General features: G+C 45.4%; 1 protein-coding gene across 2 annotated transcripts; it reads left to right on the forward strand.

Moving 5' to 3' along the window:
- The first annotated feature begins 515 nt into the window (after positions 1-515).
- On the forward strand, positions 516-20,098 carry SDAD1 (SDA1 domain containing 1). 2 transcript variants are annotated; one of them, XM_081924981.1, is made up of 21 exons: positions 518-672; positions 1,094-1,198; positions 3,200-3,298; positions 4,162-4,272; positions 5,480-5,551; positions 5,645-5,745; positions 5,865-5,922; positions 7,021-7,095; positions 8,709-8,810; positions 9,392-9,461; positions 10,002-10,105; positions 11,151-11,208; positions 12,042-12,100; positions 13,591-13,667; positions 14,119-14,216; positions 14,583-14,659; positions 15,656-15,785; positions 17,159-17,256; positions 17,583-17,773; positions 18,948-19,032; positions 19,892-20,098. In XM_081924981.1, the coding sequence occupies exons 1-21, from the start codon at positions 583-585 to the stop codon at positions 20,081-20,083; spliced, it is 2,052 nt and encodes a 683-aa protein (XP_081781107.1). In that variant the 5' UTR covers positions 518-582; the 3' UTR covers positions 20,084-20,098. The 2 variants fall into 2 exon arrangements, with proteins under 2 accessions (XP_081781108.1, XP_081781107.1); XM_081924982.1 differs by lacking the exon at positions 3,200-3,298 and having other exon boundaries at positions 516-672.
- Positions 20,099-24,814: the final 4,716 nt, after the last annotated feature.

Genomic DNA, 24,814 nt, shown 5'->3' on the forward strand with positions numbered 1-24,814 from the left:
CCAGGCACTCCTGTCTTCCGCTGCCTCCCGCAGTTTGGTCAAACTCATGCTGGTAGCTTCTTTTAAAAATAATCTTCATTAAATTGTAAAACAAGACAGAAAAAATGTCTACAGGTGTCAAAACAATATTATAAGTGGGCTCCTTCGGGAGGTGGTGGGCTCTCCCCTCGCTGGAGGTTTTTAAGCAGAGGTTGGATGGTCCCCTGTCATGAGTGCTGAAGTCGAGATTCCTGCACTGCAGGGGCTGGACTAGATGGTTTCTGGGGTTCCCTCACAACTCTAGATTCTAGATTCTAGCAATATAAATCTTATATTGCCAGCAACGTACGAAAGAAAGCAGTAAAGAACCGTAAACTAAAGAAAAGGAGGCAATGATTGAAAGCCAATAGACCAAAAAAGTTTTGCAGCACAGAACGTCTGGCGCCGCCTCCATCCTTGCTTCTCCAATAAGCGGTCGAGCTCGGAGGTGTTTTGAGCCTCCGCAGCGGCCGTAGCCACGTGATCCAAGATGGCGGCGCCCAGTGGTCGTCGCACGCGGCTCTTCCGGTAAGGAGCCAGCAGAGTCCGCGTCGCTCCGCAGCCATGGCCGGCCGCAACAACAACAAGCTGCCCGTCAACCTGCCCCAGCTGCAGAACCTGATCAAGCGGGACCCGCCTTCGTACACCGAGGAGGTGAGGCCCAAGGGTCACATAATTCCCATTTCCTGCGCCTTTGGAACTCCTTGCCTCTTGAGATCAGGCAGGCGCCTTCGCTGTGCTCTTTGCGGCGCTGGCTTAAAAAAAAAAGCATCATTGTTTAGACGAGCAAACCCAGGTGCTTAGAAAGCTGCGGCGATTTTGATCTGTTTTAGGAATTTCACTTTTGCATGCTTTTAAAGTAAGGGTTGAGAGCTTTTCTCGATTTCATTGACATCATCCCCGGAGGCGCACTCCATAGGCTCCCTAGACAGACGGATGCCAATACCAAATTGTTTTTACCATTTTGGGTACGTGCTTTGAGGTCTTAAAAAAAATAAATCTCAAATGCAGATGCTAAAAGCATCTACGTGAAATAAGCTGCGAGGGAAGTAACGCTTTTTTGTCTGTGTTTCAGTTTCTTCAGCAGTATCGCCATTACCAGTCCAATGTGGAGATATTCAAACTGCAGCCAGCAAAGCCCAGTAAAGATTTGGCTGAACTAGTGATGTTCTTGGCACAGGTAAAATGGCAGAATCTTTGTGTGGTATGGGAAGCTCTGCTTGGATTAGTGTAGGTCGCTCTCAGTTCCCTTTCAGCCTTAACCACTATTACGGACAGGAGGAAATGGAACGGCTGGAGAAGACTTTATTTACTGATGATGTGTTTGCTCTAAAATAAAAAGAGAGAGAGCAATCGCTTTGATGTTCCTCTGTCTGTAATAAGCTTATTGCTTGACCTTGCTCTGATTTATTTGTTTTATATTTATTTATAAAATTTGTATGCCACCCTTCATCGGTAGATCACAGGGCAGTTTGCAGCATGAAAGTACAAGATAAAAAACACAAAATACACCATAAAAAGAAGAACCCGCCCCCCCCCCCCGTGGAACGCCCTCCCACCAAATGTCAAAGAGAACAATAACTACCAGACTTTTAGAAGACATCTGAAGGCAGCCCTGTTTAGGGAAGCTTTTAATGTTTGGACTACTGTATTTTAATATTTGGTTGGAAGCCGCCCAGAGTGGCTGGGGAAACCCAACCAGATGGGTGGGGGTATAAATATTATTATTTATTATTATAACAAAAACAAGCCAATAACCCCCTTCTCCTACAAACATGTTTAAAAGGGCATAGGATGAAAATCAGCCTGAGGCCTGGTGGAAAAGGAACATTTTCACCCAGCACCTAAAGCCCACCTTCCCTAGAGAGAGCATTCCACAAATGGGGAGCCACTGCAGAAAAGGCCCTGTTCCTGTATTGCCACCCTCCGGATGCTTGACCTAATTCACTCAGAAGGTTATCACGAGGGTAAATGAAAGATGCATTGCCACAAACTCCTCGGAGGAAGAGTGCTAACAGATATGATGAATGTAATGCAGGAATAGGAGACCAGATGCTGTGGAATTCTCAGTTCCCATCAGCTCCAGCCAGCATGCCCAGTGGTCAGAGAATATATCCAACATCTTGTGGATCAAAGGCTCTCCATTCTTCCTCTGAGATCTGTTGCGTTATCAGCATTGCTTTTTAAGGGTTGCTTTCTTCCTTTACGTGTATCTTGAGGAGGTCCTGAGGCCCTCCAGTTGTTCAACAATGTCTGGCTCCCATCTCCTCTGACCATTGGCCATGCTGACTTGGACTGATGGGAGTTGGAGTCCATAGGAGCCAACTCCAGGGGGCTGGAGTTTATAATACAGTGATATCTTGGTTCTCAAACAACTTGGTTCTCAAACAACTTGGAACCGAAACACTGAAACCCGGAAATAAGTGTTCCAGTTTGCGAACCTTTTTTGGAAGTCGAACATGCTCCGTTTTGAGTGTTACGCTTCCGATTTGAGAGCCACCCTTCCGTTTGGAGTGTTACGCTGAGATCTGTCTGTTTTTGCTATTTATTTTGTGTTTCTGTGACTCTTTTGTGACTGTGTGGAACCCGGTTCAGCTACTGATTGATTTTGTGACTGCAGTACAATGTTTATTGTTTTCATTTCATGGATCAGTGGTCTCGTTAGATAGCAAAATCCATCTTATTGCTGTTTGGGGGATTGTTATTAAAAGTCTGGAATGGATTAATCCATTTTGCATTACTTTCTATGGGAAAGCGTACCCTGATTTTTGGAGAGCTTTGGTTTTAGAGCAGACTACCGGAACCCAGGTACCACTGTATAATATAATTGTGGGACCAGGCACCCACACACTCAATGAGAAAAGGCGGCAGTGGTGCTGCGTCCAATAGAGAATTCAGCTCTGCCCTCTGTACCCAGCCAGTGAGGCACCCTTTTCCAGTGGGTAGGGGTCTCTCTGCCTCTTGAGTCCTTCCTGGTGGAAAATGGTGCCTCACTGACTGCGGAGAGGAGGGGAAGTGGAGCCGCTGCAATGTGGAAGTGTGACGTCACATTCGCACACCTGCACATAGTGCACCCACAATTCTGATGTAAACAGAGCGCCCCTGTTGGGAGTCCAGCAGTATCTGGAGGGACACATACAGCCTTTCCACTTTATGTCAAGCTTCTCTTCTTTCTGTACAGGTTGGCCACTGCTATCCTGAGTACCTGGCAGACTTTCCGCAGCAGCTGAAGGAACTGCTCTCCTACAATCACACAGTCTTGGATGCAGATCTTCGAATGGTGACTCTGATGTTAAAAAACTAATACTTCCTCATCTGGGGCAGGGAATTCTGTAGGGCATGACACCTGCAATTTGGGAAGAAGTTCTTCTTTTCCAGTACCAAGGGGTTGCAGTGGTACAATGCATTTCAATTCTTTCTCCATGTTTTTTCTCTACATCTGCGTGACAAAATTTACATTTTGCTCCAAACTCATAGAATCCATGCCAGTGCACATGGGGGGGGGTGTTCAACTGAAGGTCATGTGTATGTGGGTTCAGTTGAATAGGGAGACTTGATACATTGGGGTTTAGAAGCTGGAAGAAATGGCAATGTCGGTATGTTTTATTATTGTTCTTACTATGTTGTAGCTTCCCTTAAGGAAACCTCTACAAAGAAATCACTGAATCAAAAATCTCAGCACATTTGTCAATATAACATTTTTGTTAAAACCTGGTTAAGGATTGCCAGTTGTCATTCTCAACTGTGTGAAAGCTCAGCTCCCAGAAATGACCAGTTTTGCGAGTTGAACAGAGTATACGAATTTCATTTGCAATACAGGTAGATTTTGCATAATATTGCAATTCCTAGCAGACAAGCAAAGACATATGGAGATTGTTCAAGTTCTGCTCAATGATCACTAGCAGTCCTGTTGAGCAGGCATGTGAGAACTTGTCACATACGCATTTTCAAGCTTATCCCTATGAACATAAGGACTAGAAACTTCCTTTAAAAATAAATTGAAAGATGATAAACTCAGACTGCTGAATTGTTGAGCACCAGACTCCATGTTTGTACGTATATCATAAAAGCAGTTTTTGTGGCGTATAAAAAAAATATAAATCCTGATAACTGGTAACCGGTAACTTCTTTCCCTATTTGCAGACATTTTGCAAAGCTCTAATCCTGCTGAGAAACAAGAACCTTATCAACCCCACAAGCTTGCTGGAACTTTTCTTTGAGCTCCTCCGTTGCCACGATAAATTTTTACGAAAAGTGAGTAGCAAAGTTACTTTCCCTGTCGGTCCTTTCTTATTTGGTCATAATATGCAGTTTTAAAATAATGGACCGTAGGCGAGCTTGCACCTTGCCTACATGACTTGGGACCCCTTCTTAAGAGGTTGAATTCCCTGCTGTGAATTGTCATTCCTCCCATTAGCCAGGGGCATGTTTGTTGCATTTACCCTTATATGTGTGGGGTTGGAGGTGGAGGATAACTGCAGTCTGCAGAGCATCCCTGTTCTTCCCCCCCCCCCCCAATCACTGGGCCCTCAGGAGGGTTTGATGGAAGTGTTCCAACATATACAAATCACAAAGGCAGATGAGGGTCCACTGCCAGTCCTTGCTAGGAGAATTAATCTAGAAGGGGAAGCAGGAACCATAGCTGGAGAGACAGGAAGGATGGACAGAAGAAGAAAAAGAAGAGTTTGGATTTGATATCCCGCTTTATCACTACCCGAAGGAATCTCAAAGCAGCTAACATTCTCCTTTCCCTTCCTCCTCCACAACAAACACTCTGTGAGGTGCGTGAGGCTGAGAGACTTCAGAGAAGTGTGACTAGCCCAAGGTCACCCAGCAGCTGCATGTGGAGGAGTGGGGAAGCGAATCCAGTTCCCCAGATTACGAGACTACCGCTCTTAACCACTACACCACTCTGGACAGAAGGGCTAGAGTAGAGGAGGGGAAACGGGGGGCCAAATGAGAACCTCCAAATCTCTCTACCTGGCCCTCGGGACTCTCCCCAGGCTAGATCCCTAACTCACCTTGCTCTGTGTTTCCTTGAGTACTTTGGCTCGACTGAAACGGGACCTTGAACAGTGAAGATCACTCTTCAATATGCAAACCTCTCCTTTTTGTGTGGCTGGAATGAAGCCTATGCTACGCAGATAAAAGTCTTATCCATTGCTCTTCTCACTTGAGCTCACTCACTGCTGGCATGCAGCCCCCAGTGAAAAGGGTTCCCCATTCTGGGCTAGAGGCTGCTACTGGGCAGGTCTTTGCAAGAGCGACCTGGGTCCTGGGAAAAGCCCTGAGAGCCCTGGGTTAAAATCACAGCTCTGCCACGAAGGTCAGTGGAGCCTAGTCAACCCAACACACATACATGCCCATCTCTCTTTCTGCTCTAGATTATTTTCTTTGAAGGAGCTCTGGGTATTTCCAGCTCTTTGTTCCCGCTGTTGCTGAACGTTCTTATTTTTGGCAGACGCTGTACACCCACATTGTGACGGATATCAAGAACATTAACGCAAAACACAAAAACAACAAGCTGAACACGGTAGGTTGTGGTTTCTGCTTCGAATTCTGGTTTGTGCGGGACAGAATTCTTTCTTGCGAAACCTTTCCCCCTCTTTTTTCTCTCTCTCCCCAGACCCTTCAGAACTTTATGTACACTATGCTGCAAGACAGCAATCCAACGGCAGCCAAGATCTCGCTGGATGTGATGATAGAGCTATACAGGAGGAACATCTGGTAGGTGGCTGAGATGGGAAAGAAACCCGTGAGGAACTGCAATAGAAGATAAAATGTGATGCGTTCAAGTTGCCATTGTTCATTATTCCAGGGTGTGAACACTTTATTTATTTCTCCAGGAATGATGCCAAGACCGTGAATGTCATCACCACCGCCTGCTTTTCCAAAGTCACAAAGGTAAGAAACTATTTTAGCTTTATTTTGTTTTGTACAAATTCTAGCAGGGTAGCCATATTGTGTTTTAATAGGATTGTTTATCATGCGTTTTAGTTGCAGTGCATTTTAATTTACAGTTTATTCCACAACTGATACAGTGGAACAGGCTTCCTCAACCTTGGCCCTCCAGATGTTTTGAGACTACAATTCCCATCGTCCATGACCACTGGTCCTGCTAGCTAGGGATCATGGGAGTTGTAGGCCAAAAACATCTGGAGGGTTAAGGTTGAGGAAGCCTGCAGTGAAACCTCGGTTTTCTAAAATAATTGAAAACCGAGGATCAAAGGGCTGTCAGCAAGTTCAATGGAGAAAATTGGGAGATGCACCTCGGAAACCGTTGAACTTCTGAGGCGCGTTCAAAAACGGAAGCATTCACTTCGGGTTTTCGGCTTGCGGCTTCCAAGACGTTCGGCAGCCAAGACGTTAGAAAACCAAGGCTTGACTGTAACCAATTCCACAACATTGTTGAACCCCTGAGGGTTTATTCTGGCTTTAAGTGGCGTATAAGAAATCAGTTACAGTAAATAATTATTAATCGGTTGCAGCAAAACCAGCAGCAGATTTTTGTGGCACCTTTATAGGCAGAGGGTTGTATAAAATGAGGGCAGGGAACCTTCTTCAGCCCACAGACCACGTTTCCTTCTGGGCAGCCACCTGGGACCTACATGACAGTTGTGGCCAGGCCAGAGGGAAAAGGAGATGGAGCAATGAATACTAAATTTACCTTTGTACAGTAGGCTGGTTTCTATACACATTTGCACATCCTACTCTTATCTCGGACGATCAAGAGGCATTATCAGAATTCAAGTACACATCCCATCCAGGCAGCGACATTCAATGATGGTGTGAAACAGAGTAAAGGGAATGGCCTGAGTTGTATCCCAAGTTCAGTTAGAGAGACTTCGAGAACTGCATTTGGTCCCCAGACCCAAGGTTAGCGCTCCAAGAATGAGCCTGGTCTCCACCCAGGCTCACGTGCCAGAAGCTGGCTGTAAAAATAACCGTTTTCTCCTTCTTGTGCGCTTCTCTCCCCGATCCACGCATCTCGCGGCTATTCAGATACTAGTTGCTGGCTTGAAATTTTTCCTTGGGAAGGACGAAGATGAGAAAAGAGACAGCGATTCAGAATCAGAGGTTAGTGCATCTGGGGCGATGGCTTTGTGCTAGTTCCTCATGGAGGAGGTAAAAGCGATGCCAGGAATGTGCCACAGGTACATATGCCTGGACAGTATTCTTTCAGAACTCATTTTCCAATTGCTTCTCTGTTTAAGAAACAAAATAACTCTGGGGGCAGGGGACCCAGGAATTAAGGAGAAGCTTTTTCTTTCTGATTTTATATGGAGGGGACTAGGAATTTTTTTAAATCCAGACTTTTCTTCCAGATTAAAACTCTCCATATGCTATATTATATTATATAATTATATTATATTATATTATATTATATTATATTATAGTATTGTATTGTATTATATTATATTATATTATATTATATTATATTATATTATATTATATTATATTATATTATATTATATTATATTATATTATATTATTTCTTGCTACTATTAAAAGAGTAAAAAAAAATTCTGCTGACGTTAACAGTATCAATATTCCAGTGATCCTAACTTAAATGTGTAGGATATGTCTAAAAGGTATGGATGCTTATAATCTATATGTTCAAATGTAGAAAGGGCAGTGAACTCTTCAGGGCAATGAATTCTGATTATGGGTGTTTTGTAGAATTTAAATTCCATTGACTTTGATGTTGCACTGCTGTGCAAGTTAAGGACTCCATGATGGAAGAAAGGTGCACAAAATTATTTCATTTTGTTTGTGCCCTGTGCTGAAAAGCCCCCTAGAGTGGCTTACATTCAATTAAAAGCAAGACAGTCCCTGCTCGCAGGCTTATAATCAAAACAAAAAACCCAGAAACACAGCATGCAAGGGCCGGGAGCAAACTCAGGCACCAATTCTTAAGTAGTAGTTCTTAAAATGATGAGCTGGCATATAAACAGCTCTGGGGCAGGAGGTGCCTGATGGAGCTGCTTTTTCAGCTGAGCTTGATGGAGTGAGCCTTGCTCCCCATCTCTTCCACTGAGGCAGCCTGATGGAATGGTTTTAACCTTTAAAGCTCTATACGGCCTAGGACCCTCGTACCTACGGGACTGCCTCTCCTGGTATGTCCCATGGAGGACCTTACAGTTTTCAAACAAAAACATCTTGGAGGTCCCGGGCCACAGGGAGCTTAGGCTGGCCTCAACCAAAGCCAGGGCTTTTTCAGCTGTGGCCCCGATCTGGTGGAACGCTCAGTCACAAGAGACCTTGCGGGACTTGACATCTTTCCACAGGACCTGCAAGACAGAGCTGTTCCACCAGGCCTTTGGCCAAGGCACAGTCTTACCCCCTCCTCATAGAACTCTAGCCCAATGGTTGCCATTAATTTGATTCTGAATTGATTTGATTCTGAATTGATTTTAGAATGTATTTCAACTAATAGATTGCAATTTTATGTAAACTGTGTTACTGTTGTTAGCCGCTCTGAGCCCGGCTTTGGTTGGGGAGGGCGGGATACAAATTTTTAAAAATTATTATTATTATTATTATTATTATTATTATTACTACTATTACTATTCTGGGTGACAGACAGAATTACTTTACGGTTCAGCAGGATATGACTACATTCTTTCCCCAGTGCAAGGCTTTGTTTTGAGAGTTAAACCACTCTTCTATCTCTGATATTCCTTTCCAAGGACGATGGCCCCACAGCAAGGGACTTAATGGTGCGATACTCTACGGGAAGGAAGACCACCAAGAACAAGAAGAAGCTGGAGAAAGCGATGCAAGTCTTAAAGGTGAGCAGCGAGAGGCAGAGCGGTCCAGCAGGTCGATGCTTGGAAGTTTGCCAGAGTGACCTGGGCTCAAATCCCCACTCAGCTTTGAAGCTCATTAAATAGATAACGATTAAAATTTTATTATTTGTAACCCGCCCATCTGACTGGGTTGCCCCAGCCACTCTGGGCGGATTCCAACAAATATAAAAGCATAATGAAACATTAAAAACGTCCCTATACAGGTCTGCCTTCAGGTGTCTTCTAAAAGTCGTATAGTTATTTACGATCAGAAGGTTGCCGGTGAGTTCCCATTGTTTGGTCCCTGCTCCTGCCCACCTAGCTGTTTGAAAGCATGTCAAAATGCAAGTAGATAAATAGGTACCACTCCGGCGGGAAGGTAAACGGCGTTTCCGTGTGCTGCTCTGGTTCGCCAGAAGTAAGTTGTCTGCGGACAAACACCAGCTCCCTCAGCCTATAGAGTGAGATGAGCGCCACAACCCCATAGTCATCCACGACTGAACCCAACAGTCAGGGGTACCTTTACCTTTGAGTTCTCATTTCTTGCTGAACGTTGCTCTCTCCTGTTTTCCCCCATCACACAGAAACATAAGAAAAAGCGGAAGCCAGAGGTGTTCAACTTCTCAGCAATTCACTTAATCCACGACCCACAAGGCAAGTTCTTGACAGATGTGCTCTTTGCGGAGGATGATATTGAAGCAGAATAGGAAAAGTTGAGAACTTAAAGGGATTTAGGTGCTGGGTGTAGCAGGATACGGCTCTACCATTAGGTCAGTGGGACACTTGACCTGGAAGACATTGTTATTCCACCTAAAACCAATGGGTACCCTGACTCCTGCACTGTGACAAAACTGCCCCCAAGGGGGAACAGAATTTCCCTGTAGCTCCTCAGCAAAAATGCACCTATTGGACATTCTCACAGAAGCTGTGAGAATGTTTTTTCCATTCTCACAGAAGCTGTGTGGGGAGGAGGAGCCCCTGAATGGCAAAAGGTCCTGTTGATTTTGTGGTTACTCCTCACAGCCAGCGGCCGTACATTTTTAGATTAGCGGAGGATGGAGATCTGAGACAACCACTCACTTAAAAAGCCCTCAGTGATGCTAGTGACTTAAGGATTTCTTTTCTGAGTTTTCTTCTTCTCCTCTAACTCTACTCCCCTCCCTTCTTCCTTGGTTCCTTTTTTACTTTCTTTAGACTTCTCAGAGAAACTTTTGAAGCAGCTGGAAACTTCAAAGGAGAGGTTTGAAGTGAAAATGATGCTTATGGATCTGATTTCTAGGCTCGTTGGAATCCACGAGGTAGGAAGAAATCTGTACGCTTAGTGAAGTTTTCAGCACATGTAGAAAAGCTGTCAGATATTTGGGATGGGGGTACAGACTTCTTCAAGTTAAGGGAGCTTTTAAGAGTACTAAAATGATTTAAAACTTCTACATACTTTTAATATCTATAAAATTCTTTTTCACTGGTCATTTTCATGTTCTGAACAGCTTTGATGTTCTAAAAGCTTAAAGCTTTTTGGTAGAGTCAAGTGGTGTGTAAATTTTGTTATATGGATACATAAAATATCAGGCATTCTCTGTATATACAACCACATTTCTTAAAAGTGTGTGTGTGTTTTCATTTATGAATATTCACATATGAAAACGTTATGATTGCTGTCATGATGTGATTATGAATAACGCTTTTTGAGCATTTATAACCCCATTCTTTATCCAAAAAGGATGTCATTGAAGGCATGGCACGTGAGGAAAAAAGGAATGGGAGGGAGGAGGTAAACAGCAGGCTCACAGACCAGCTCTTAAAGTTATAACTGATGTCAGTGGCCCTGCTGGCTGTCTTTCCTTTGATAAAGAGCAGTTCTTAGAAAAACCAGATTCGGTCCCTCTCCCCGCCACCCCCCAGCCCTGAGCTGCAGCTGGGAATTGTAACTCTTTGAGGGGGGAATAGGTGGTCTCCTAACAACTCTCAGCACCCTTCACAAACTACAACTCCCAGAATTCTTAGGGGGAAAGCCATGGCTGCTTAGAGTGGCATCAAAATGCTTTAACTGTATGGCGTGATTGCGACCTAAGGACACCATTACACTGTGTTGAGCAACCAAAGATTGCTTTTTGCTCTAATTATCTTCCCTTTACTGGGCTGGGCTGGTGCTGTAGCTCCAACATTCTTGAAATCAGAGTTTCCACCTGCTACTGATGCCATTGTAGCTGCTGGCTTTGCCCCAAGTCCCTCTTCCAATGGCACACCCTCCGTTCCCCAGAGATCTGGATATTTAGTAGTTCACCCGGGGCGAGAAATGAAGGTGCCCATTTGACATCTTGTGGGTGCTCTTTGTCTCCCCAGCTTTTCCTCTTCAACTACTACCCTTTCCTGCAACGATTCCTGCAGCCACACCAGAGAGGTAAGTGGTCACATGGGTGGCGCTGTGGTCGAAACCACTGAGCCTCTTGGGCTTGCCGATCAGAAGGTCAGTGGTTCGAATCCCCGCAACAGAGTGAGCTCCCGTTGCTCTGTACTACCTCCTGTCAACCTAGCAGTTCAAAAGCACGCCAGCGCAAGTAGATAAATAGGTACTGCTCTGGTGGGAAGGTAAACGGCATTTTCATGCGGTCTGGTTTCTGTCATGGTGTCCTGTTGCGCCAGAAGTGGTTTAGTCATGCTGGCCACATGACCCAGAAAGCTGTCTGCGGACAAACGCCCGCTCCCTCGGCCTGAAAGCGAGATGAGCGCCGCAACCCCATAGTCACCTTTGACTAAACTGTCCAGGGGTCCTTTACCTTTGCCATCTGCAGCAATGGCAAGATTCTGTCTTGCACCATGTCAGACCAATACTGTCTATTGTAGACAGTACTGTGCGGTTCTAAAGCACGTCAAAGCGCAAGTAGATAAATAGGTACCACTCTGGCAGGAAGGTAAACGGCATTTCCGTGCACTGTTCTGGTTCGCCAGAAGTGGCTTAGTCATGCTGGCCACATGACCTGGAAGCTGTAAACTGGCTTCCTTGGCCAGTAAAGCGAGATGAGCACCACAACCCCAGAGTCATCCATGACTGGACCTAATAGTCAGGGGTCCCTTTGCCTTTACTGAGATGTTCATAATAACCTTGGCTTTGTGTAGGCAGCTTCCTTTGCACCTAATATCCCTTCCGTTTTGGAGGCTACCCCAATTTGAAATTGTATCTGTATTTTCCCCATCTCTACAACAGCCTATTTCTCTTTTGCTTTCCCCTTCTAGAAGTTACCAAGATTCTCCTCTTTGCTGCACAGTCCTCCCATCAACTTGTCCCACCTGAGGTGTGTAATTCATTTATTCGATCATTTATTTATTACATTTTGCCTTTCCAAGAAGCTCGAGGGAGTGTATGTGGTTCCCCCCTCTCTACTTTCTCCTCACAACAAGCCTGTGAGGTAGGTCATCCTGAGAGAGACAGTAACTAGCTCAAGTCGAGCTTCGTGACTGAGTTAGCATTTGAACTGGGGTCTCCCAGGTCTTCATCAGACACGCTTTCCAAATCACATGGATCTTTCCAAGGGCCGGGAAAGGGCAAAGGGAAGCAACTCCTGAGCCTTCAGGCTTTCAGTGGCCATGTTGAGATGGGTATCTCACCAAGCCACCATTTAGTGTGGCAAGATCCAGCCACAGCGAGCCTTGGGCTCACACGCTTCCCTCTCTGCCACACCTCTTTCCTCCTTCGTCATAACTGCGGCGTGAAGTTTGCAAGCTTTTGCTTGTACAGCTACCCATTTTCATCCAGTCTGGCAAACTCTTGTCAATTGTCTTTGTCGGTTTTATATATAATCGTTTTTTAATTGTTTTCAGTTAAAATAATCCAATTATAACCTCATTATAACAATGCCAAGTTATAAAACAATTAATAATACCAATCATTGAGATGCCAAATTATACAATTTAGGTGGCCCCTCGCATTCTAGAATTGATGGTTTGATGGTTTACTTCATTTCTGCTTATAAATTCCAATTACACTCCAGTCAAAATAACAATCCCTTATATCGCAACTGCAGTTTTAACAACTTCCATTCGTATCAACACATTAAATGATGTTAATTGGCTTTGGCTGAAACCTGCCAAATTCAAAGCAGCTCATTCTCATTACCCTTTGGTTGCATCCACAAACAGCCCTAACTGGAAGACGCCTTCTACACAATAAATAACTGGGTACTCCAAGTGCTAATGGCCTCGTGTGACAATTGCCCATGGATGTGTTTACTTTGATAGAAGAGTTTGGATTTGATATCCTGCTTTATCACTACCCGAAGGAGTCTCAAAGCAGCTAACATTATCCTTTCCCTTCCTCCCCCACAACAAACACTCTGTGGGGTGAGTGGGGCTGAGAGACTTCACAGAAGTGTGACTGGCCCAAGGTCACCCAGCAGCTGCATGTGGGGGAGCGGAGACGCGAACCCGGTTCCCCAGATTACGAGACTACCGCTCTTAACCACTACACCACACTGGCTCTCCATATTGTGTAGACACCTGCAACGCTGCTACTGACCCTTTTCAAAGTGTTTTGGGTGTGCCCTATGCGTTTCTTGCAGACTTGCAGGCAAGGATGGTAGTTGCTTTGACCTGTTTTTGTCTCCTGCATGGAAGTAACTTTTCTAGTGTTAAGTCGCCTAGAAGATAAAGGGAAGATGCTCTGTTTAAGCTTTTAAAGTGCATTTGTACGCTTGCGTGTATGTTCATGGGTGGTGATGAATGCAGTTAAAACACCAGCGTCGGCAAATCTGGATCTGTCTTACCTCTTCGCTTCCTTTATCGCCAGATTGTCCAGTCAGTGCTGATGACAATAGCCAACAACTTTGTCACGGAAAAAAACTCTGCGGAAGTGATGACCGTCGGGTAAGTAAAACTCTAAAGCTCAGGGACGTCTGAGCTTGGATATGCGTGAATATGGGTGGGAAGTGCCTAGACAAGAGTTTCCCAAACTTGGGTCTCCAGCTGTTTTTGGACTACAACTCCCATCATCCCTTGCTAGCAGGACCAGTGGTGAGGGATGATGGGAATTGTAGTCCCCAAAGAGCCGGAGACCCGAGTGAGCGGAAGTGCTTCTATTTCCTGTTAGGAATGTGTGTTTTGATTCTTAGTTTTCATCTTGTACTACAACTTCCACTGAATAGCAATTTGCCATTACTCACGAAGCAGTTTAAACAATGGAAAATAAGTGGATTTGCCTATGCAACTTGCAGATTCCAGCTTTTTCTAGAGCAGATTTTTAGTTGCTTCCACACTTTTCAAGCATACCATAATTTTACCATGGTTTGATATTTTTTAATGTCTTTAATTTTTCCAGGATTAATGCTATTAAAGAGATATCTGCTAGATGCCCTCTGGCCATGACGGAAGACTTGCTGCAAGACCTGGCGCAGTACAGATCCCATAAAAACAAGAGTAAGTTTGCTACTTTACATAGGAACGTATTTGATTTAAGGACATATTTGGGTTTCTCTCCCTGTTGGTTCATGAGAACTAGGAGCCTATTAAGTCTACGCTGTGCTCTGTCCCATGTGCCGGCTGCTTATTCAAAGAATTGCTGGGTTTCTTTGATTCCATTGACTCCGTGAATATTTTATTTGCCTATGATATTTTAGTTCATTTTTATTTTATTGAGAGTTTGGGTGCCCTTTTCATTTGTTTCCGTGAAAAATGGAAAGCGACTTCCAGGAGAAAAGCTAGTTTAATTGAGAAATGTGCTTTATAGTCAGTCTGAACCCTGCCCTGAGAACGTCTTCGATTCAGTCCCATTTTTCTCTGCAGATGTAATGATGTCGGCGAGAACGTTGATACATTTGTTCCGGTCGCTCAATCCAAAGATGCTGCAGAAAAAATTCCGGGTAAAGCATGCCTTGAGTTTTCAATGCTAGTGCGATAACTAGTTTGTTAAACACTTGATAAAGTGCATCTCTGGAATATTAACTGCCTCGTGGCTGAATGAAATAGTAGGATGTGGTTGTATGTTGTTTCGGACATATTAGGGAAAGGGATTGTTCTGCAACCTGCAGATTCTGTCTGCTTTCATGGAGGGCAAGGCAGAGAGCTTTCCTCGGAAAACAGGAGCTGTTAGAGATAGTTTAAAAATAGACTTGAAATGATCTTTGCATATTTTTGCCCCTAGCAACACATTTTCTCCCAGCAACAGGTCTTCCCTAGCAACAGGGTCTCCTTAGTGACCGACTTCTTTATTAGACATGCTCTGAAGGAGAGATGTGTGGCTGTTACTTTGCCCAGGTGACTGAAGACTAGAGATGAGAAATGATTTTCCGTACTTAATTTTTCCTTAGACCATTATAGTCGTACCTTGGAAGTCAAACGGAATCCGTTCCAGAAGTCCGTTCGAAAACCAAATTGCAGCTTCTGATTGGCTGCAGGAAGCTCCTGCAGCCAATCGGAAGCCTCGTTGGACGTTAGGGTTCAAAAGAACGTTCGCAAACTGGAACAATCACTTCTGGGTTTGCGGTGTTCGGGGGCCAAAATGTCCGAGTTCCAGGGCGTTCAGGTTCCAAGGTACGACTGTAGTTGTTTAAGTTGTAGTGTTAATTCTTCAATAAATACATTAAGCAGAGCTGGAATGGGTGAGGTGTTTATTCCCACATGGGAATTCACTGACAGATGACGTGAAAAAGAAGATTCTGGGTGACTCCGCTGACTTAAAAAGGAAACCCTGTACTGACAGGAGCCTCACTCAGCAGAACACACAAAGCCATCCAAGTCTGTGACTGTCACTACACCTTGTGGATTACAATATTTTGTCTCAAATAAATTACTCCTGTGCAGTTTGTAGCCAGAATGTGTTGCTCCTTTTAAAACATGAACGCTTGGATTGCTCTTAGGGTAAACCAACAGAAGCCACGTCGGAGGCCAAAATCCACGAATACGGGGCTTTGGATGCCAAAGACTACATCCCAGGAGCTGAAGTCCTAGAACTTGAGAATAAGGGAGGAGACGGGGATCTGGAAGGAGGTTAGTTTTGCTTTTGCGTTTCTGGAGGTCTCCCACTGCTCTGGGCCTGCGGGCACATTTGCAAAGCGATGCTGGCATCACAACGCACCATGCGGCCTATTTTGGCTGGCTTCTTTCATGTCAAACTTTAGCAAGGGGGACAGAGAGACCCTGTGGGTGCCAGGAAAGGTCTCTGCAGGTGCCATGTTGGTGTTAGAGGGAGAGTAAGCCAGCTTGGTCCATTTCAGGATAGATTTCCTCAACTTCTGCAAGTACCTTCGCAAACAGGAAGTGCTTAGTTGTCTATGTCTGATGTTTACATTTGCTGCCGGTGCTGATAAGTAACTGAGGCTGTATTGTTCAAGGCATTATGTGGTTGGGAGTGTCTGGATGGATGGAAGTACAGTGGTACCTCGGGTTAAGTACTTAATTCGTTCCGGAGGTCCGTTCTTAACCTGAAACTGTTCTTAACCTGAAGCACCACTTTAGCTAATGGGGCCTCCCGCTGCTGCTGCGCCACCGGAGCACAATTTCTGTTCTCAACCTGAAGCAAAGTTCTTAACCTGAAGCACTATTTCTGGGTTAACAGAGTCTGTAACCTGAAGCGTATGTAACCCGAGGTACCACTGTAGTTTTATACCTGCCTTTCCACCCTCCATGAAAGCCTCTCTGGGATATAACTGGGTCCTCGCAGGTGAGAGATGGGAGAGGGGTATTACATAGTTCATGCCTGCAGACTGTCTCGCCAGAGTGGTGCATGCTCTAGTTATCTCCCGCTTGGACTACTTCAATGTGCTCTACGTGGGGCTACCTTTGAAGGTGACCCAGAAACTGCAATTAATCCAGAATGCAGCAGCTAGACTGGTGACTGGGAGCAGCCACCAAGACCACATAACACCGGTCCTGAGAGATCTGCATTGGCTCCCAGTACGTTTCCGAGCACAATTTAAAGTGTTGGTGCTGACCTTTAAAGCCCTAAATGGCCTCGGTCCTGAAGGAGCATCTCCACCCCCATCGTTCAGCCCAGACACTGAGATCCAGCTCCGAGGGCCTTCTGGCAGTTCCCTCAATGCGAGAAGTGAGGTTAGAGGCAACCAGGCAGAGGGCCTTCTCGGTAGTGGCGCCTTACCTGTTTAGGGAAGTTTTTAATATTTAATGCTGTATTGTTTTTAACACTCGATTGGGAACTGCCCAGAGTGGCTGGGGAAACCCAGCCAGACGGGCAGGGTATAAATAATAAATTATTATTATTATTATTATTATTATTATTATTATTATTAGAGATGGGGAGGGTACCTTACATGTGTGTGCTTGGCTGTGATCATCTGTGTGTGACTCTTACAATTAGGGCTGGGTGATTTCTAGCTTCCAACATCTTTTCTCCTCCATTGCAGATGGCTGGGAGACTGCCAGTTCTGCTGAGGAGGAAGATGACGAGGATGGAGAATGGGTTGACGTGCATCATTCCTCCGACGAGGAACAGCAAAAGCTAGTGAGTTGCTGCTGCTGCTGCTGCATTTTAGCAAAAACATCTTTAAAATCCATGCACAGAGTTGCTTGTTGGGTGCATTTGCACAACAGCATTTCATCAAGAAGCTGGGAAGTGTTGGTGGTGAAACTGACTTAAATCCACACGCCTGTGTTGCTGAGGCTAGTGTGCTAGTCCGGAACCCTGGAAACACGGACGCGGCGGGGCCTCTGTGGTCCAAATTCTGAGTCCTGGCAGAGCCTGGTGTACAAATGCATAACTGCCACAGGGTGGAGTCACTTAGCAATAAAACACCATACTCAGATTCCGTGTGCACTTTTGCTTTAAAGGCAGAACAAATCGAAAGCATGCCTGTGGAAGAGCGGAAGGCCAAGGCGACAGCTGTCAGCAGCAGCAGACTCCTCACCCAGGAGGAGTTCCAGAAAATCCGCCTGGCCCAGCTTAGCAAGGAACTGAAGTCTGCCCCTGGCAAGGCAGCAAAGAGGAAAAACATTGAAATAGAGAATGAGGAGGAGTCCAGGTAAATTATTTATTATTATTATTATTATTAATTGAAATTATATACCGCCCTATACCTGGGGGTCTCAGGGTGGTTCACAGAATAAAATCAAGGTAAAGGTAAAGGGACCCCTGACTATTAGGTCCAGTCGTGGCCGACTCTGGGGTTGCGGCGCTTATCTCGCTTTATTGGCCGAGGGAGCCAGCGTACAGCTTCCGGGTCATGTGGCCAGCATGACTAAGCCGCTTCTGGCAAACCAGAGCAGTGCACGGAAATGCCGTTTACCTTCCCGCCGGAACGGTACCTATTTATCTACTTGCACTGGCGTGCTTTCAAACTGCTAGGTTGGCAGGAGCAGGGACTGAGCAACGGGAGCTCACCCCATCACAGGTTTTTGAACCATTGACCCTCTGATCGGCAAGTCTTAGGCTCTGTGGTTTAACCCACAGTGCCACCCACGTCCAAAAACAAAATATAAAACCAAAAAATACATAACAACAACAACCCAATAGCCCCTCACCCACAAAAAAGAGCCACATTTTAAAAGGGCATATGATATCAATCAGATCAACCAAAGGCCTGGTTAAAAGGGAACGTTTTTGCCTGGCGCCTAAAGGTATGTAATGAAGGTGCCAGGTGAACTTCCCTGGGGGGAGCATTCCACAGACGGGGAGCCACTGCAGAGAAGGCCTTTCTCTTGTTGCCACACTCTGGACCTCTTTAGGAGGAGGCGCACGAAGGAGGGCCTCAGAAGATGATTTCAGGGTCCGGGTAGGTTCATATGGGAGGAGGTGGTCCCAGTGGCGTAGCGTGGGGGGTGCTGGGGGGGCCGGCCGCACCGGGCGCAACACTTGGGGGTCTCGCACTCGCAGCTCTCTGCCCCTACCTGGCTCATGGGTTAGGGGGCACAAATTACTTGCCTTGCCCTGGGTGCTGACAACCCACGCTACGCCACTGGGTGGTCCTTGAGGTATTGTGGTCCTGAGCCATTTAGCTTTTATAGGTCAAAACCAGCACTTTGAATTGGGCCCGGGATTTAATTGGTAGCCAGTGTGTGGAACCTGTGCACAAAGTTCCTATGATTTGCTCCAGCCCCTAAAGTTTGTGCAGTGTCAGTGGGCCTGTCATTGTTTTTCTAAATGGGGGAAAAAATAGTTGACGCATGAGGCCTTATTATTGCATTTGCTCTTTTCAGGGGAGAGCTGCTTTCGCTCAGGGACATCGAGCATCTTCACAAGAAACCCAAGTCTGATAAAGAGACGCGGCTGGCCACAGCAATGGTGAGGCGTTCTGTCCAAACAGTTTCGTTTATGCTTGAAATGATGGCCAGGCAGATCTGGCCCCAATTTGGGTGGTTTCAAAAGAGGTTCGTGACAAATTCACGGGGAATAAGTAGCTATTAGAGAAAAATGGCTGTTTGAAAACTGGTTGCTGGGAATCACAAATGAGATGGTTGTTGTTGCTCTCAGGCAACCCTGCTTAAGGGCTTCACATGTGCTTGGCCACTGTGAGGGCAGGATCTCGCAGGATCAACTATGACAGCTGGACTGAGTGGGCATTTGGTGTGATCCAGCAAGACTCTTCTTGTGTTCAGGAAGATGAGATTTTTAGATGCTGGCTTCAGGGTCCATGCCAGTCTCATGATGAGCAAGACCAGTATTATGCAAAGCAGCAGAACTGGGGGAAAGAGGAAGTGTTACGCAACTCGAATCAAGTGTCATAACTGTGTGTTGATTGCTAAATTTAACATCTCTTTCTCAGAAGCTCCGAAATGCCTGGCTGCAAAAAAATAAAATTATTCTTAGCCCTAAACACACGGAAGTCCATGGGTGTATTAAACGGTCTATCTTTCCAGGGTTGCTCATGTCTAGCTTCTCAGTCCCATTTCTAACTGATTTCTATTTCCACTTCGCAACTGGAAGAAACTCCCAAGTTCTCCCATTGAAGTCACATAACAGTGGCCTTGCCAGACGTTAACCCCGACCTAAAGCTACGCCTATTCTAGCAACCTTGAATTGTTTTTATGATGGTGCATTGGCTACAAAGTGTTATTTTTCATATATTTTAAAACAAGTAAGAGAATAGTTTGTGTGTGTGAGTTTTAGCGGGGTTTTTCTTTCCTCCCCCTTTTGCTTTTAGGCTGGCAAGACGGGCAGGAAAGAATTTGTGAAGAAGAAATCTAAGCTGAACCCTTTTGCCAGCTCCACCAACAAAGAGAAGAAGAAGCAGAAGAATTTCATGATGATGCGATACAGCAACAACGTCCGGTCCAAAAACAAGCGCTCATTCAGGGAGAAGCAGGCAAGTTCCTCGAAGCTTTGCTCCCCTTGAAAGCTTCTCACACCTGTGAAAAGATCTGGCCAAAGACCCAAAAGGAGGGATTTCCCCAGTTAGGAGTGGCAATTTACCACATTGGTGAAATGGCTTTCTTTGCTATATAGTTAAGTCGTTCAACTTCATATTTCAATAGGGTACAAAAGGCCTCTTTGGGCACGACTTACTTAAAAATCACAGAATTGTAGAGTTGGAAGGGACCATTAGGGTCATCTAGTCCAACCCCCTGAAATGCAGGAATATTTTTACCCAACGTGGGGCTCGAACCCACAAGCCTGAGGTTAAGAGTCTCGTGCTCCACCAACTAAGCTACTGAGTGTGTGGAAGGGAGCAGCAGGGCTACACCACTACCTCCACCCTAACAATATGTGGCTGTTCCCAACCCTGCCCATGTGCAGATGCCTGAAACCAGCATATTCCTCTTGTCTTAAGCATCTCCAGATCCCGGAGTCATGCACAGTCAGGGCTCCAGAACGCAGGGAAATGTATTCTGTGCAGGGGGCAGAAGTCAGGTTGCCACATGGCATGTCTGGAAGATGAGGTGTTCCCCCCCTTTTTTTTAATTTTGTGGTACTGCCTTTTGCAAACAAGCTAAGGGGTTTGAAAATGTAAACGGACCCCCGACAGTTAAGTCCAGTCGCAAACGACTCTGGGGTTGCAGCGCTCATCTTGCTTTAAAGGCCGAGGGAGCCGGCGTTTCTCCGCAAACAGTTTTTCTGGGTCATGTGGCCAGCATGACTAAGCCGCTTCTGGTGAAACCAGAGCAGCACACGGAAACGCCATTTACCTTCCCGCTGGAGCAGTACCTATTAATCTACTTGCACTTTTTAGCATGCTTTCGAACTGCTAGGTTGGCAAGAGCAGGGACCGAGGAACGGGAGCTCACCCCGTTGCAGGGATTCAAACCGCCGACCTTTTGATTGGCAAGCCCGAGGCTCAGTGGTTTAGACTACAGCGCCACCCGCAAGGGATTTACTGGAAACCAATAATTGCAATGGCTATGTAAGAGGCTGGAAACTCTTTCCAGTTAATTGCAATGGCAGTGATGCTTTCTCGAATCTTCTGCCATGAAAACAGGAGAACTGTGTCTTATCAACAGGCTGCAAGGAGCACAGATGCAGCAGGTGTGCCTGTTTTCATGGTGAAGGTGGAGCGATGAATGGGTTAGCCTCCCTAGTTCTCAGCACCCCTGTGCTTACCCCCAACTTCATTTTCCACATTTCTAAATGCGAGCCTCTGTCCCTCGTGTCTGGATAGAGAAACCGAGAAAAGGAAGTGGCTTATGAAATGACAGAAGCTGGCATTTCCAGGGCATCAGGCAGAGACTTCCTGTTTGGCAAAGTCACGTTTTGGGGAAGCCCCTTTCAGAAGCAGCTGCTGTTAGGAAATAGTGTCAGCGCGGGGGAATCCCCTGAAGTCAGCAAGCGGGCAATCTTAAAGGAGAAACACTGTCTGAAGCACGCACCTCCCTTTTCCTTTAAATGAAGAACATCTGATGCTGCAAAGTGTGCTTTGGAGAAGTCCTTTAAGGCAGTCCTTGTGCTGCTCCCATTTCGATTATGATTATGATATCTTTATTGTCATTGTCCCTTGCAGAACAATGAAATTGAAAAACTACATAAGACTACCACAAAACTACATAAAAACTACATAAAACATTCAAAAACCCATAAAAACTCTAAAACCCCATTTTAAAATACACTATACCCTTATGCTGCGTTTAGAACCAGAATTGCATTTGTGTAGAAACTGTTTCTCAGGCGGCTAGTCCTGGCCTTTTCAGGCTGAAACAGGAGTGCGGGGTTGTCTTACAGCCTTCTGAAATCTCCCTGCATTCCCCAGATAAGTTTTGGAGACTTGCAAAGCCGCACACTTAATAGGTGGGCGGGCCACACCTGTTAATCGTGTGACATTATGATGTTGTGCAATTGGCAGGCAGGTAGCCCTGCCCACCTGCCAAATTTGGCTGCAGGTCTGATTCTGGGAAAGGTGTGCCGCATGGAGAAAGGTTTCCCATGCATGGCTTGGGTGATGGAGTGTAAGTATTACCCAAGTATTGCATGCTGATGTTTATCTTTCTGATTTTGCAGCTGGCGTTACGAGAGGCACTCTTGAAGCAGAGGAAAAGGCTGGTGAAATAACTGGCGTGATGCCATGACCTGGAAATAAAACCTCCTGATGACTGGAGTGTTAACTAATCGTACTGAATGAACCAGCTCCAACAAAGACATCTCGTACCTGCAATTAACTTCATTTTGCCTGAACTGTTAAATTATGTTTGCCACCTTTGGAGCAAGCCAGTATATCAAACCAACTTCAAACCGTGCTTTAACATCCTGACTTGTTCAGAACCGCAATTCCCTAGTTTAGACAAAACAGAAGACTGTAGCTAATTATAGTTAATTCCTGGCTTCCTGGCATGGTTGTTCCTTCCACGAAGGATGCAGCGAAGGGGCTGCTCATTTATAGCTTTGTAAGCAAAGAGGTGATCATCCAAACCTGGCCATTGGTTGTGGTGGTGAGAACCAGGTAAAATACCTGAAAGGTGTTTCGACCTCTGATGCAAAGATGAAACTTAACTTAAAATATATTTCCAACTGGTGGCAGATTAAAGACTAATCATGGCTGCTTCCAGACGACTTGTGTGTTGAGCATTCATTCTGCCATGTTTGCAGAGAGGTTACACTAAGTTGAGTCGAGCAATTGTCACTTTTGCTCATCAGACTTTTGCAGTATGGAAAAAGATTGTTTTAGGGGTGGACTTGCTGTAGCAAGGGTGCCTAATCCACTTTAACTGCGCAACCTAAAACCGCCAGTATGCTGGTCAATTCCACCTGCAAAATAATGAGTCTAGAATCACTGCTTATTCACGAAAGAACAGTTACTTGGGTCTTAGACCTACATGCTCAGAGGAGCAAACCCTGTGGGCAGCAATGGGATTGATTTGGGAATAAATCTGTGTTTGAACACAAATCTGTAAATGTTTTACATAGATGGAGGGGTGTAACTTCTGTATTCCTGTAAAATATATTATTGATCCTTCCCATGGGTACTTGTTAAGAATGTTATTCTGAGTACAGAATCTGTTCTGGAAGTCCATTCCAAAACCAAAGTGTTCCAAACCAAGGTGTGCTTTACCATAGAAAGTAATGCAGAATGGATTAATCTTTTCCAGGCTTTTAAAAACAATCCCTAAAACAGCAATTTAACATGAACTTTACTATTTAACGAGACCATTGATCCATAAAGTGAAAGCAATAAATAATGTACTGCAGTCACAGTATCATTCAGTAGCTGAACTGGGTTCCACACAGTCAAAAACACAAAACAAAAAAGCCACAAAAACACAAAATAATAGCAATAATAGCAAAAACAGACCTCAGCGTAACACTCAAAACCAAAGCGTGGCACTCAGATTGTCAGTGTAACACTCAAAGCGGAGCATGTTTGGCTTCCAAAAAAAGTTCACAAACCAGAACACTTACTTCCGGGTTTGCAGTGTTTGGGTTGCAAGTTGTTTCAGTACCAAGGCATTTGAGAACCAAGGTACCACTGTATTGTAAAATTAAGGCGACTAACTTGACTGAGTCTCATTGGACAACATTTGATGTTTGTGTGTGTGTCATGACACTACTGCCCTTCCTAGGGTAGTCAGCAGGGATGGATAACCCATTTTCAGGCCGAGGGCCACATGCCTTATGGAAAACTGCAATCTGGGGGCCGCATTATGCTAATGGGTGGGCCCAGGGATAGAGGGAGGTGGAGCAACAGGTGCCACAATTCTCTTGGTAGGATGACCAACCACACAAAAGTCCGAGGTTTCTACACCCAGCTCTCCCCATCTGTCCTGGCAATGCAATAGACGATATCATAGCTCAAGGACACATTCTGGTTAGGCAAGAGCTCTCAGTGCAGAGCCGGTAAGGGGAGGCTGAGAAGCTGCACTTGATCCATACAGTTGTTGTTTAGTCGTGTCCGACTCTTTGTGACCCCCTGGACCAGAGCACACCAGGCACTCCTGTCTTCCACTGCCTCCCGCAGTTTGGTCAGACTCATGTTGGTAGCTTCGAGAACACTGTCCCACCATCTTGTCCTCTGTCGTCCCCTTCTATTATTTTATGTACTGTGGCTTGCCTTTGTTTTATTGATTATAGTTTTGAAATTATTTATTGTAACTGTTGAATGGATTTCTGTTTAATTTTTACCCGGAGGGTAATATGGTCCAACCCATTTTATGGCTGCACCACCTGTTGGGTTACTCCCAGCTCTGCAGCTATTAAATCATCTCCTTTGGCAATCACTCGTAGCCGAGGAAGATTGTCTTCCATAAACACAGTCTTAGTGAGTCTGTAAGTGACTGTGGAGGCCAGTTCTGGATCCACACGTCCTTCCACAGTGGGGACACATGTTTCCGGGCAGCAGTTGATCACGGTGAGGGTTTGCCAGACATGCCTTCCTCTTAGCAACTTTCTCACTTCCATCCTGAGTTCAAGCATCTTCAAAGCCCATGACACCTTTGGCAAAGGCTGTTCTCCAACGGGAGCACTCCCAATTGTCAGTATTTATACTTCATTTTTAAATACTTGCCTTGAGAGAGCCTTTGAACCTCTTTTGTTGACCACCAGCATTACGCTTTCCTTTTTCAACTTCGGAATAGAAGAGTTGCTTTGGAAGACGATCCGCACAACATGACCAATCGCAGGGGAAGGTGAAAGGAAAGGGGGGGAG

Source organism: Podarcis melisellensis (genome assembly GCF_964234715.1).
Source record: "Podarcis melisellensis genome assembly, chromosome: 9".
Taxonomy (NCBI): Eukaryota; Metazoa; Chordata; class Lepidosauria; order Squamata; family Lacertidae; genus Podarcis; species Podarcis melisellensis.